Here is an 11,341-nt window from a genome sequence, read left to right as displayed (position 1 = left end):
ACACCCGTTTCTTTGACGTCTGTGACAAGATTTACACATGGTAACCAGCCCTGCTCTCCACACACCGGAGGAGTATGTTCAGTACACGGCCGCACGCCCATCGTAGTCGGCCCTAACGTCATCCACAAAGTCATCCTACGAGTTGAGGTAGTTCCGAACAGCGCCTTGCAGTTTCGTCGCACCCTCGCCGAGCATGTTCGTCAGATTCTCGAGATCGTCGCCAGCGGTAAGACCGAACTTGCGGACAAAGTCCTTGGCGGCGGTTTCGAGGTCGCCGTAGTCTTCGTCGCCGACTTCGTCTTCGGGTCGGCCAAAGTATGCGTTGGAGGAAATAGCGCTCGCGCCTTCGAAGCCTACATGGCGAGTTAGTAACCGAAACGTGCATGGTTTTATAGATATCACGTACCTGACAACCTCTCCTTGGCCTGCGCGGTGGCAGTAGGATCGAATGCGTTGCGTCCAAAGAACTCGTCACTGGAGATGCCCTTTTGTGTACCAAACTTGTCTCGCGCGTACTTCTCGCCGTCATCCTGCGCAGGCTTGCCTACACTGCCGAAGCCACCCATCTTCTTCTGCGGTGCAGCCTTCTTCGCTGCACCTACCTGTCCAAAGCCCAGACGTTGTACGCCCATGCCTAACCTTTCCATATCTTGGCTGGAGCGCTCGGTCTTGGAGGTGGAGCCGAAACCACCTCGTGGCGGTGATACGGGGGTCGGGGAGACGATGGCGGATGCTTCGGGGGCTTTCGACTTGGTGGCCGCTGCGGCCTCAGCGGCTTCGGCTTCGGGATCGTAGCCCAACTTCTCGATGCGCTCAGCCTCTTCACGGGCCTTCCGCTCTGCTTCCTCAAAGTCTAGGCCTCCATCTGCGGCAACCACTTTCTTCGCTCCGAGACCCTTCTTCTTGGCTCCCAGAATGTTCTTCTTCGGCGCAGCGCCGGCGGTCGTCTTTCGTACGGCAGCGGGCTTTGCAGCGGGTGTGCTCGATTCACCGCCAACGAGTGGCGACTTAGGTCGGTCTGTTCCATTGCCATTGGCGCCAGGCTTCAGGAAGGGTGATCCTCCAACCTTGGGTGTACCGGTACGCGAAGGTGGATTCGACGGGCGCTTGATAGTGGGCTTGTCCCATGACGAGAAGAAGTCGTCTTCGTCGTTGGCTGGCGTGTTGGTGCCGTCGGTGCCAACCTCGGGTACATCTGTGATAACGACCTCGTTGGGGTACCTGCATAATCTGATTAGCCCAGTTTAAGGGATAGAATAATTTTCTCCTACATCCTGGCGTCCGCAGCGCAGCGCCTGGTCAGCTCCTCCTTGTACTTGGTGGCGGCATTGCTGGTGTATTTGGCTTTATGGTCTTTACTCGCGAGCGCAGCAGAGCCTCCGTGCGACTGGAAGTACTTGGTAGCGCTTTCGTTGCCGCCCACTTTCATGATTCGTAATTGATCCCATTGCCAGACTACCCTCAGTCAGTATGTGTATTGTATAGCCACGAGACTCGGAGTGAACGTACTGTCGAGATTGGTGGATCGTACGAAGGAGATGTGGACACCCATGTTACGATGGTTGGACGAGCAGTCGAGGCACAGATAGATGCCAAATGGTACGGAACTCCATGTTGGGTTCTTTGCGCCGCAGTCGAAGCATATCTAGGGGTGTGTTAGGCATTGACCGAGTATCTGTCTGCTTGCAAGACGTACCTTGTTCGCGGGCTTCGACTTCAATTTGGTAAAGATGTTCTGCGACTCGGTCTTGGTCGCGAGGGCAGCCATGGTGGGAGTGGGTAGGAATGGTGCGGGTTGGCGGTAAAGGAGTCGAGCTGTGGTGGGGATAATTTGGGTTGCGGCGCTCGGGAATGCTAGGGTGTCGTTTCCAGGAAACCGCGTTCTTGACACGTGATACGCGCGATTGCAGTGCAGGTGGTACCTCGATGTCGCAACTCCAATTTCTACTTTCGCTTTCACCGGACACTGCCTGCTTCATATATTGCGCTCAAACCTACGTGTCTTATAGAAGATTTCGTCTGGACTATATTCGTGGTTAAGAGACGCCTCCCGAGGTCAGAACCATGTTTGCTACTCGATGCTACGCGCTCACACCGCGCGCCTAAACTCAATCGCTCCACTGTAGCCACGACCCAGAGCTGTCGTTGGCGATTCAAAAAACTTCACCATTCTTGCGCTAGTCTATGCTCGAAGGATGACATAGGCTTCGGACGTCATCTTCCTATCTCCCTATCTTGCCGTCCCACGACCTGACGCGACAGCACAAGTGGGGTACGCATATACATATGATGGCATACCTCACCTGCTTCCAAGTAGCAGCTTGGGTCTATCGCATACTCACATATCAACTCTTATAGACTACAGACTACAGCATCCCAACAACCGCACCATGACCTCCCTCCAAACTGTTCCCGCCCGCCGCGGAGCAGCCACCCTCGTCAGGACCAGTCAAAAGATAAAGATAACAAACACGCACGGAAACCAAGTCGTCGATACCTGGGCGCTCGCCCTCCCTTCCTCCACCCTCACCACCGCGTCCTCAAAAGTCGAAGCACCGCTCTACCCCAACGCGACTTCCGACTCGCCGTCCAAATACTCTGCTACTGCGAACGCCGCTGCCAGCGCCCCCGAATACATGTCCATGTGCCACTGCCGTGCCACACTTTTGAAAGTGACGCCGGGAGTAGGTGATGTAATGGTCAGCCAGAAGAGGGCGCCGATGGTCAAGCTGGTGGAAGATACAAGTCCAGGTGTACACGACACTTTGGTCGCAGCGTGTGATCGATGGCGGTATAGTGAGTTGGGCGTCAATGGATACCATGAGTCTTGCACAGACAACTTCTGGGATGCTCTGCACGAGTTGACTACATCTTCGTCTCTCTCGGCTGAGGAGAAGGAAGCGATTGGAGACCTGCAAGTCAAGATGGGATACAGAGTCCCGGATCCGTTCAATTTGTTTATGAACATTCCTATTACGCAGGAGGGTGAGGGAGCGAAGAGAGGCATTAGTTTCGAAGAGCCGAAGACGAAGGCTGGAGACTGTGTTGTTTTGGAAGCGCTAAGGGATGTGGTTGTAGTGATGAGTGCGTGTCCTCAGGATGTTCTTACGATTAATGGGAAGAATCCGGTGGATGCTCATTATCAGGTCCTGGACTGAATCATCAAGGATGAGTGAGTCGTACGATAGAGCTATCGACATTCGTAGATAAATCAGAGTTAACGTTACCTGAGTTCATCTCAGATACGAGAACAGCGAGTTCGGTCCGGCAGATTCTAGACTGACAAAGAACGTAAACAGTAAGCACCCTGTTATGAGACCCGCGCGCCATATCCAGTGCACCACTTGCCCTCTTCTTGTCTGGTCTCTCCTCTCTTCGTCCTCGCTGGAAAACCGTCTCCATACACCAGGCCACGTACCGACCACTAAAGCTGCAATATACCATGCTGACAAGTAAATGAACGACGCCAGCGGTAAGATAGCTAGGATCCAGATGACGAAGAGTCTACTGCGTAGGATAGAGGAAATGCCGAATATGTCTGCTAAGCGCGTGAGAAAGAAAAGCGCGACAGTGCTGACCATGATGATCTGAAAGACCAAGAGGATTATGTGATCGTGATACCAGGAGTGCGAGGCGAAGTTCTCGTAGGGGTATGTTGGAAGGTTCACAAGCCGATTGCGGTTTTGTAGATTGGAGACATCTGCGTCTATGGCGCTTGGGTCATCCGTCTCTTCAACGGCAGCCGTTCCAGGCGGAGACAATGTATCCCGGTCCGCTCGCAACGCTTCTTGTGCTTTTGCATCGTCGTCAAGGTACGCCTGGGCCATTGAGAGAAGCGGCAGTAGTAGTAAGATCAACGGCAAAGTCTGACCGAAACCCCAGGAGTTCTCTTCGGAGACCTTTTGGTTGAGCGTGAAGTTGTAGCCGTCATAGTTCCATGAGGCTGCGGCGCGTGTATCCCAGACTTTGATGGTACCCCATGCCATTGCGAATGTCAGCCAGAGGATCTCTAGTAGCATTGACTCAGAGACATCGTAGATGGCTCGGGCGATGATGAAGCCAGTGTACGAGAGCAGGTATGGTGCGTGCCAGATATATGCCTGAATCGTATGAGATAATGTCTTGTCCTCCAAGAATTTGAGGAAGCGCTTGAATTTCGATCCAGGTAACGTCCGAAGGCATGTGCGAGACACGTCCCCACCTCGATCAAGTAGTTGTATACCACATCGAACAAAAGACACACCAACGATAACCACCGAGAAGATCATGGACCATATCTTAGGACCGCGCCGTAAGAACGACCGCATCCCAAGCTCTTTGTAGAAGCAAATAGCGCTCAAACTGGGATAGAAACCCTCACCATCGTCCGGATACCCATTTAGCCACATCCTCGACCCCGTCGGAAGCAAAGCAGCAATCAATAACGAAGCAAGTAGAACCATAAAGACGAGTCTGATAAGTCGCATGCTTTTATTAGTCTGGGAGCAGCCTTCGAGAAAGGTCGTAGCGGAGACGAAAGCGAAACTGGCGAACCACGAAATGAAGACCATCATCTGCCAATGATACGCAGAGATGCCACATTTTAGTTGCGAGTAACCAGCGATGAGGATCGCGGTACCGGTGACTAGGTTCAGATCGCTGAGGATCAGAACGGACTTTTCGATGGCGTACTGGAAGCGTCGGCTGGGAGTCCATGAGAAGATACGTGAGCGTATGAAAGTGAGGATTCGATGGTCGACTGCATTGATGCGGATGCTTGCTGCGCCTTTTGTTTGATGGACGTTGTGGACAGTGATATAGTGGATAATGAGTAGGAGTAATGTGAGGTATGCTGAGATCGAGAAACCCAAGATGACCTATCGTACCGGAGTCAGTCGCGTTGGTACAGGCTGAGTCCTGATACTCACTCCGATACCTGAGAGATCTGAATCTGGTAATAGGGGTGGCACGTTGGTGAGGTTTGTCAGGTTAGTTGAAGAGAGCCACGCGCAGCTCGGTAACTGGCAGCGGGTGACAGCTTCTTTCACCGTGGTGTTCATAGTGAATCTATCTGGACATATTTGAGGGGATGAGGGCAGAAAGAGAAGCTGAGAACGCCAACGCGAAAGGCATCGCTCGCGCCATCAGCCGCTCGACATGCCACTGTCCTGGGAACAGGCCGGCGGTCAATGCTAGTTGCGCCGAATTATACATCTGTTCATACTGCTAAGTTACCCCAAGAGTAGGGTAGCTCTGTCGACTACATGAAAGCGCCGAGTCCTGCGGCTCGAACGTACTACGTGATTTCGAGAATATAATGGTGGAAATGTGGACTATGGTGTTGTCAGGCGCGTGATGGGTGGGTGCAACTGCCCGGACAAACGACGCTAACATTGGATGCGGGACTAGCGCGGCGGCGAGGCGAACGATTTTCCCCACCGGTATCGATAGCGTCGTGAACTTTTTTGCCCTGAAGTCTCTCCAACGCGCAGACGGCTCTACTCGACATCAACACCCGCAGTCGCCAAAATGAAGACCCAGTGGAAGGATATCCCCGCTGTGCCCACGAGCCAGGAGTTTCTGGACATCGTGCTTTCCAGGACCCAGAGGAGGTAGGTGCCTTCCTCGACACAATTGCGCAAAGCGCCTTCCCTCTACCACCCGGCGCTTTGCGACTTCGCAGGCGCAATGCATATCGCATAAAGGATGACAAAGCTGACTGAACCCCAGATTGCCGACACAGATTCGTGCTGGATTCAAGATTAGCAGAATTCGAGCCTTCTACACGCGAAAAGTCAAGTACACCTCCGAAACCTTTACCGAGCGCCTCTCCACCACCATCGAGGCCTTCCCCCGCCTCGCCGACATCCACCCGTTCCACCGCGATCTGCTCAACACCCTATACGATGCGGATCACTTCAGAATTGCGCTTGGTCAGCTTTCGACCGCAAAGTCGCTGATCGAGACGGTTGCGCGCGACTATGTCCGTCTTCTCAAGTACGGACAGTCTCTCTTCCAGTGCAAGCAGCTGAAGAGGGCCGCGCTGGGTCGTATGGCCACCATTTGCAAGAGGTTAAAGGACCCTCTCGTCTACCTTGAGCAGGTTAGGCAGCATTTGGGTCGTCTTCCGTCCATCGACCCCAATACCCGCACACTTGTCATTTCCGGCTTCCCCAACGTCGGCAAGTCTTCATTCTTGAAGTCCATCTCAAGGGCCGATGTCGAGGTACAGCCCTACGCTTTCACTACCAAGAGTCTGTATGTCGGACATTTCGACTACAAGATGCTCCGGTTCCAGGCCGTCGACACTCCCGGTATCTTGGACCACGCGCTCGAGGACATGAACACTATCGAACATCAGTCTATCTGCGCCATTGCCCATCTCCGCGCCCACATTCTTTACTTCATGGATCTCAGCGAGCAGTGCGGTTACTCCGTTGCCTCGCAAATCGCTCTTTTCAACAACATCAAGCCTCTATTCGCCAACAAGCTCATCTCCATCGTCATCAACAAGATCGATCTTATGCGCCCGAATCAGCTCGACCCCGAGACCCAGGAACAGCTACAGGGTATGCTCAAGTCTGGCGAGGTTGAGATGCTCGAGCTCTCTTGCAACACAACTGAGGGTGTTATGGCCGTGCGAAACTCTGTCTGCGATCGCTTGATCGCTGCCCGTAACGCTGAGAAGCTAAAGGCCGGTACCAACAGCGCCGGCGAGCCTTCTGGCCGTCTCGGTGAGCTGCTTCGCCGTATTCACGTTGCCCAGCCGTTGGGCGGCGTTACTCGCGAGACTTCCATTCCAGAGGCGGTACTCAACAAGAAGAAGTACGACAAAGAAGACCCTGACAGGCCGCTCCTTGAGCGTGATTTGGAAGAGGCAGACGGTGGAGCTGGTGTGTACAACATCGATCTCCGCAAGAACTACATGCTCGAGAACGACGAGTGGAAACACGACCGCATTCCTGAGGTCTTCAAGGGCCAGAACGTCTACGACTTCATCGACCCTGACATCGAGGCCAAGCTTGCTGCGCTCGAAGCTGAGGAGGAGAAGCTGGAGGGTGAGGGCTTCTACGATTCCGACGACGACCTTGAAGACGCAGAGGAAGCGGACATCAGGTACAAGGCAGAGCTCATCCGTGAGAAGAGGCAACTCATCCGCAACGAGGCCAAGATGCGCAAGAGTCTCAAGAACAGGGCCGTCATTCCCAGGACCAAGAAGGCCATGCAAATGTCAAAGATGGAGACACATCTGGAGAGTCTCGGCTACGATCCCTCAGCGGCTGTCGAGCGTACGACTGCAAAGGCAGAGGCGCGAGGCCGCAGCTTGGCTCGTGGAAGATCAGAGGCTCCTGGTGGCGATGCTATGGAGGTCGATACGCCTGGTGCTGCTATGCTTGCACGTGCCAAGAGCCGAGGCCGCAGCCAGAGCACCAACAGGAGGAACGATGGTGTTACGAATGAGGTTGCCGCTTCCAAGGCTGAGAGGCTGCAGAAGTTGTCGCAGCAGAAGATGAACAGGATGGCCAGGCAGGGTGAGGCCGATAGGCACCAGACTGGTTCTTTGATCAAGCATTTGGTAAGTTTGCTTCCGAACCATCTACCTTTCAGCACAATTGCTAACAGTTATCTAGACTGCAGGAAAGCGTGGTATCGGAAAGACCAGCCACCGTTAAGCGGGCTGGGGTCTTATGCGTTCTTGCATTGCGTGTTTGCAGGTGGGAAAAATCATGGCTGGCGTTTGGGATGCATTAGATACCAACTCGCTGTCGATGAAAGCAGCGTGGTAATGCAATACTTCTTTCCATCACCACCCTGACTCGAGCGAAGTTATCGCGCAATATTTCGATGAAGTTGGTGATGCCCAGCAGACTTCTAGGCTTGACACAGGTGAAGCTACTGCCCGGCCTAAGACCAGCGATCTGCACACCCAAGGCATTGGGCAGACTACACACCAAGATCACGGCACAAGCCTGCCGCACCCTCGTGGTGGTGGCATCCTGCAGGGCGAAAATAGCATGAAACAGCGCTCAGCCTTGTTACGCCCTGCCAAGGCTTTTTGCTTACCGACCCTTCAAAGCGTGGTTTGGAAGGCGCTCTGAAGTTGCGACAACCACAAACCCGCTATCACATTCCCACGATATTTTACAACCCCCAAATGACTCCAGGGAATGCCGAAGGGGTTTCACTGCACGATGCCGATCTCTACTAGCTGTTCGATGCAACTTCGCGCAAGAGCAACAAGGTAGAGATGACCGTAAGCACAACGAAATCCTTCAGTCCCGTCTCGCGTGCGGGCGCCTAGAGTTCTCACTTTCCAACCTCCTGTTTTCATCTCCCAGATCCCGTTCGTTGGGAGTTTTGCGCTATCGGTGTTAGTGCATGCCAAGTAATCCAAGCGTTCCGGTTGAGTCGCTCCACATCCGCTGCAGCGACTAATTCCGTGCCCTTGCGCTACGCCATTCCACTGCGCAATTGTCTTATGGCGTTTTATCGGAACACACGTGGTCGCCTATTCACAGATGGCTCCCGTCGTCTTTTCCTACGGACGGTACAATCCCCAAAAGCCGGAGGTTTCTGCTCAAAATCGGCTCGTTCTCTGGCTTACTACTCAACGGACGAAGCCGCTAAGCTATTTGAATACACATCAGGGCGATGGATGTTTGTCAAACCCTTCTACCAAAGCCATCGCCCATATTGACTATGGACTGAAGTTGGAATGACGCCTCGAAGCACTCTGAACGAAGACGCGTCTTTGATGTATCGGAGTTCAAGCGCTTCGCGGCTGCAGCTGTCAATCAGAACGTAGAAGACGTGACTTCCTTCGAAAAACTAGCTGAAGGGGGTTTCAATCGAACCTTTCTCATCACGATGCGTGACGGCTTCCAGTTTATTGGACGCATCCCTTATCCGGTGACAGAGCCGAAGCACCTTGTCATAGCCAGCGAAGTCGCGACGATGGATTTTCTCCGTTTACACGGTATACCTGTCCCCAAGGTCTACAGTTACTCAGCTACACCAGAGAACGCTGCTGGCACCGAATACATTTTCATGGAGTTTATCCGGGGCATAAATTTAGGTGACATATGGTTTGACCTGCCTGAAAAGGCTAGAATTACCGTTGTCAGTAAACTTGTGGAGCTGGAGTCGAAACTCTTTGCTCTTGAGTTCCAGGCAAGCGGTAGCCTGTATTACACCAAGGACTTGCCAGCTGGGTACGGTAGATCCGAGGGACCTATCGCCAAATCTGCCCGCGATAGCGACTTTTGCGTAGGCCCTGATACGAGGCTCCGCATGTGGCATGGGAAACGGGGTGATATCCAGATTCATCGCGGACCATGTACGGCTAGCTCTTCCTTTCACTCAGTCAGCTCCGCTGTCCTATTGATCATCTGCTGCAAACTACCTCATTCTCTACGGGCAACCTGAACTAATTTTTCCAAAGATACAGATCCAACATCGGCACTTATAGCCGTGGCCAAGAAAGAAATCGCATATTTGACGAAGTTCGGCCGACCACTTCACCCCTTCCAACATCTGCGGCGAGAGATCTACAACTATCAGAAGCAATCGCCCTTGTATCATCTTGCCTGCCTGGAGAAATACCTACGAATTGCGCCTCATCTCATTCCGCATGACAACGAAGCTCTTGCCCGGCCGACACTACGACATCCCGATCTCCAACCAAACAATATAATCGTCTCGGATAAACTTGACATCACTAGTCTAATTGACTGGCAACACTGCGCAATACTCCCGCTCTTCCTGCAGTGCGGTATCCCAAATAGCCTCCAGAATTACGGTGACGCCGTTTCAGAATCGCTTGAAGTGCCCGAATTACCACCCAATTTTGACGACTTAAGCGAGAGGGAACAATTCGAGCAGGCCGTGCTCCTACGACGGCGTCAACTGCACTACTACTATATTGCAAAGACTGCACAGCTAAACTCGGTTCATTACGACGCCCTAGCCCATGACTTCGGCATAATAAGACGAAAACTCTTTGATCACGCGAGTGAACCCTGGGAAGGCGATAATGTGACACTGAAAGCGGACCTGGTTTATCTAACGGAGAACTGGTCGAGCATTACCGCCCCACAATCGAGCGCAAGAGGTCATTCGAAGATTCCTTGCCGAATCTCTTTCACAGAAGACGAGGTGATCGAGTGCAAGCGTCTGCATGCGGCGCAGATCGAAGCAGACGAACAGCTCCAGGCCTGTAGGGATGTTGTTGGCATCGGCCCGGAGGGATGGGTACCCTTAGAGCAGTACGAAGAGACTAGACAGCGTGAACGGAAGCTCAAGGCCAGTGCGCTTGAGGCATCTGAGTCGAACGAAGAACGAGCGAGGCTCGAAGAGCATTGGATCTTTGGTGATTTTGATGAAGAGGAGTATTCATGAACAACAACACTGCTGGAAGTCTTGCTTCTTTCCGATCGACGTCTAATGGCGCTACCTAGGTAGGCAACGATGCGTTGTCACGGCGCGAAGCACGCCCGGGTCAGTGGTGCACACCTATGCACCGCGCTGTAGTGTACACGCGTCGTAGCAAAGTCGTTACGACCTCGAAGGTCTGCTAAGTTACATGGTGCTAATGATCTCTTAGCGACCCTATCTGAGAGAACTTTTCTGTAGTGTGTGTGAGTTCTTGCAGAGCTTACAAAACTCCACGCGATCTCATGACCGTGGTATGCTATCGCTTGTGGTCAAGGCCGATGGTTTCTTGCCAAATCTCTTCTTTCAAAGTCGCGCAGGGGCACTACGTTACTGGAATAGAAGTGCCATTGCGTCGTTTGCACGCATCAGAATCAAGCCACAGTCTGAGTCAAAGGCACACTCTATTGTTTCGTATCCAGGCAGGCACGAACATATGAGGTCTTCGCTCGGTGCCTCCAACGCCCGAACCTGGCTGAGCATCCAACTTGCGTATACTTGGTATACATTATACGTAAAGTTTCAGCCGCATTGGTGGAGAGACTACCCGTAATAGAGCATAGTGAAAAAATTGGTCCGGAATATGGGGTATCTGGCAAGGGTCAAATCTCCTATGTATGTACGAACTGCGCGCGAGACATACACTAACTTCGTACATCGACCTTTTGGATCGAGTTTGCCGCATTGGAAGAGGGCTAAGAACGACGTTATACCGGTACGTCTCTCGGCTGTTCTTTGCTTGCGCAATGTCATGCATCCCGCTAGATCAAACAAGAAGTACCGCCGGCACTTCGTGTCTAGTGCATACTTGCACCTGACCTCAGTATGGTCGGCATATTTCGAGTTGAAAGCAATGCTGTGTCCATCGAAATATTATATAGGGCCCTGATGTAGCCTCCAATGATACCTGTGCATCAGCAAAGCCATTCCT

The 11,341-nt window shown here is 52.8% G+C and overlaps 5 protein-coding genes across 5 annotated transcripts; 3 read left to right on the top strand and 2 right to left on the bottom strand.

The window, feature by feature from the left end:
* Positions 1-135: 135 nt before the first annotated feature.
* On the bottom strand, positions 136-1,768 carry J4E86_008347 (uncharacterized protein; the record flags this gene model as incomplete). The annotated part of the gene is made up of 5 exons (XM_051448860.1): positions 136-353; positions 407-1,221; positions 1,272-1,455; positions 1,510-1,645; positions 1,697-1,768. 5 exons carry the CDS (start codon positions 1,766-1,768, stop codon positions 136-138), a joined length of 1,425 nt encoding a protein of 474 aa, XP_051299857.1.
* Positions 1,769-2,390: 622 nt separating this feature from the next.
* On the top strand, positions 2,391-3,158 carry J4E86_008346 (uncharacterized protein; the record flags this gene model as incomplete). Its single annotated transcript, XM_051448859.1, has 1 exon — positions 2,391-3,158. The coding sequence occupies one exon, from the start codon at positions 2,391-2,393 to the stop codon at positions 3,156-3,158; it is 768 nt and encodes a 255-aa protein (XP_051299856.1).
* A 152-nt stretch (positions 3,159-3,310) lies between these two features.
* Positions 3,311-3,986, bottom strand: J4E86_008345 (uncharacterized protein; the record flags this gene model as incomplete). Its single annotated transcript, XM_051448858.1, has 2 exons — positions 3,311-3,384; positions 3,419-3,986. The coding sequence occupies 2 exons, from the start codon at positions 3,984-3,986 to the stop codon at positions 3,311-3,313; spliced, it is 642 nt and encodes a 213-aa protein (XP_051299855.1).
* A 1,522-nt stretch (positions 3,987-5,508) lies between these two features.
* Positions 5,509-7,652, top strand: NOG1 (Nucleolar GTP-binding protein 1; the record flags this gene model as incomplete). The annotated part of the gene is made up of 3 exons (XM_051448857.1): positions 5,509-5,591; positions 5,710-7,555; positions 7,611-7,652. 3 exons carry the CDS (start codon positions 5,509-5,511, stop codon positions 7,650-7,652), a joined length of 1,971 nt encoding a protein of 656 aa, XP_051299854.1.
* A 1,195-nt stretch (positions 7,653-8,847) lies between these two features.
* On the top strand, positions 8,848-10,377 carry J4E86_008343 (uncharacterized protein; the record flags this gene model as incomplete). The annotated part of the gene is made up of 2 exons (XM_051448856.1): positions 8,848-9,316; positions 9,422-10,377. 2 exons carry the CDS (start codon positions 8,848-8,850, stop codon positions 10,375-10,377), a joined length of 1,425 nt encoding a protein of 474 aa, XP_051299853.1.
* Positions 10,378-11,341: the final 964 nt, after the last annotated feature.

Source organism: Alternaria arbusti (genome assembly GCF_024043155.1).
Source record: "Alternaria arbusti strain BMP 1465 chromosome Unknown scaffold_13, whole genome shotgun sequence".
NCBI classification, from domain to species: Eukaryota; Fungi; Ascomycota; class Dothideomycetes; order Pleosporales; family Pleosporaceae; genus Alternaria; species Alternaria arbusti.
Note: the sequence above shows the minus strand (reverse complement) of the source record. Positions and strands in the feature narration are given on the sequence as shown.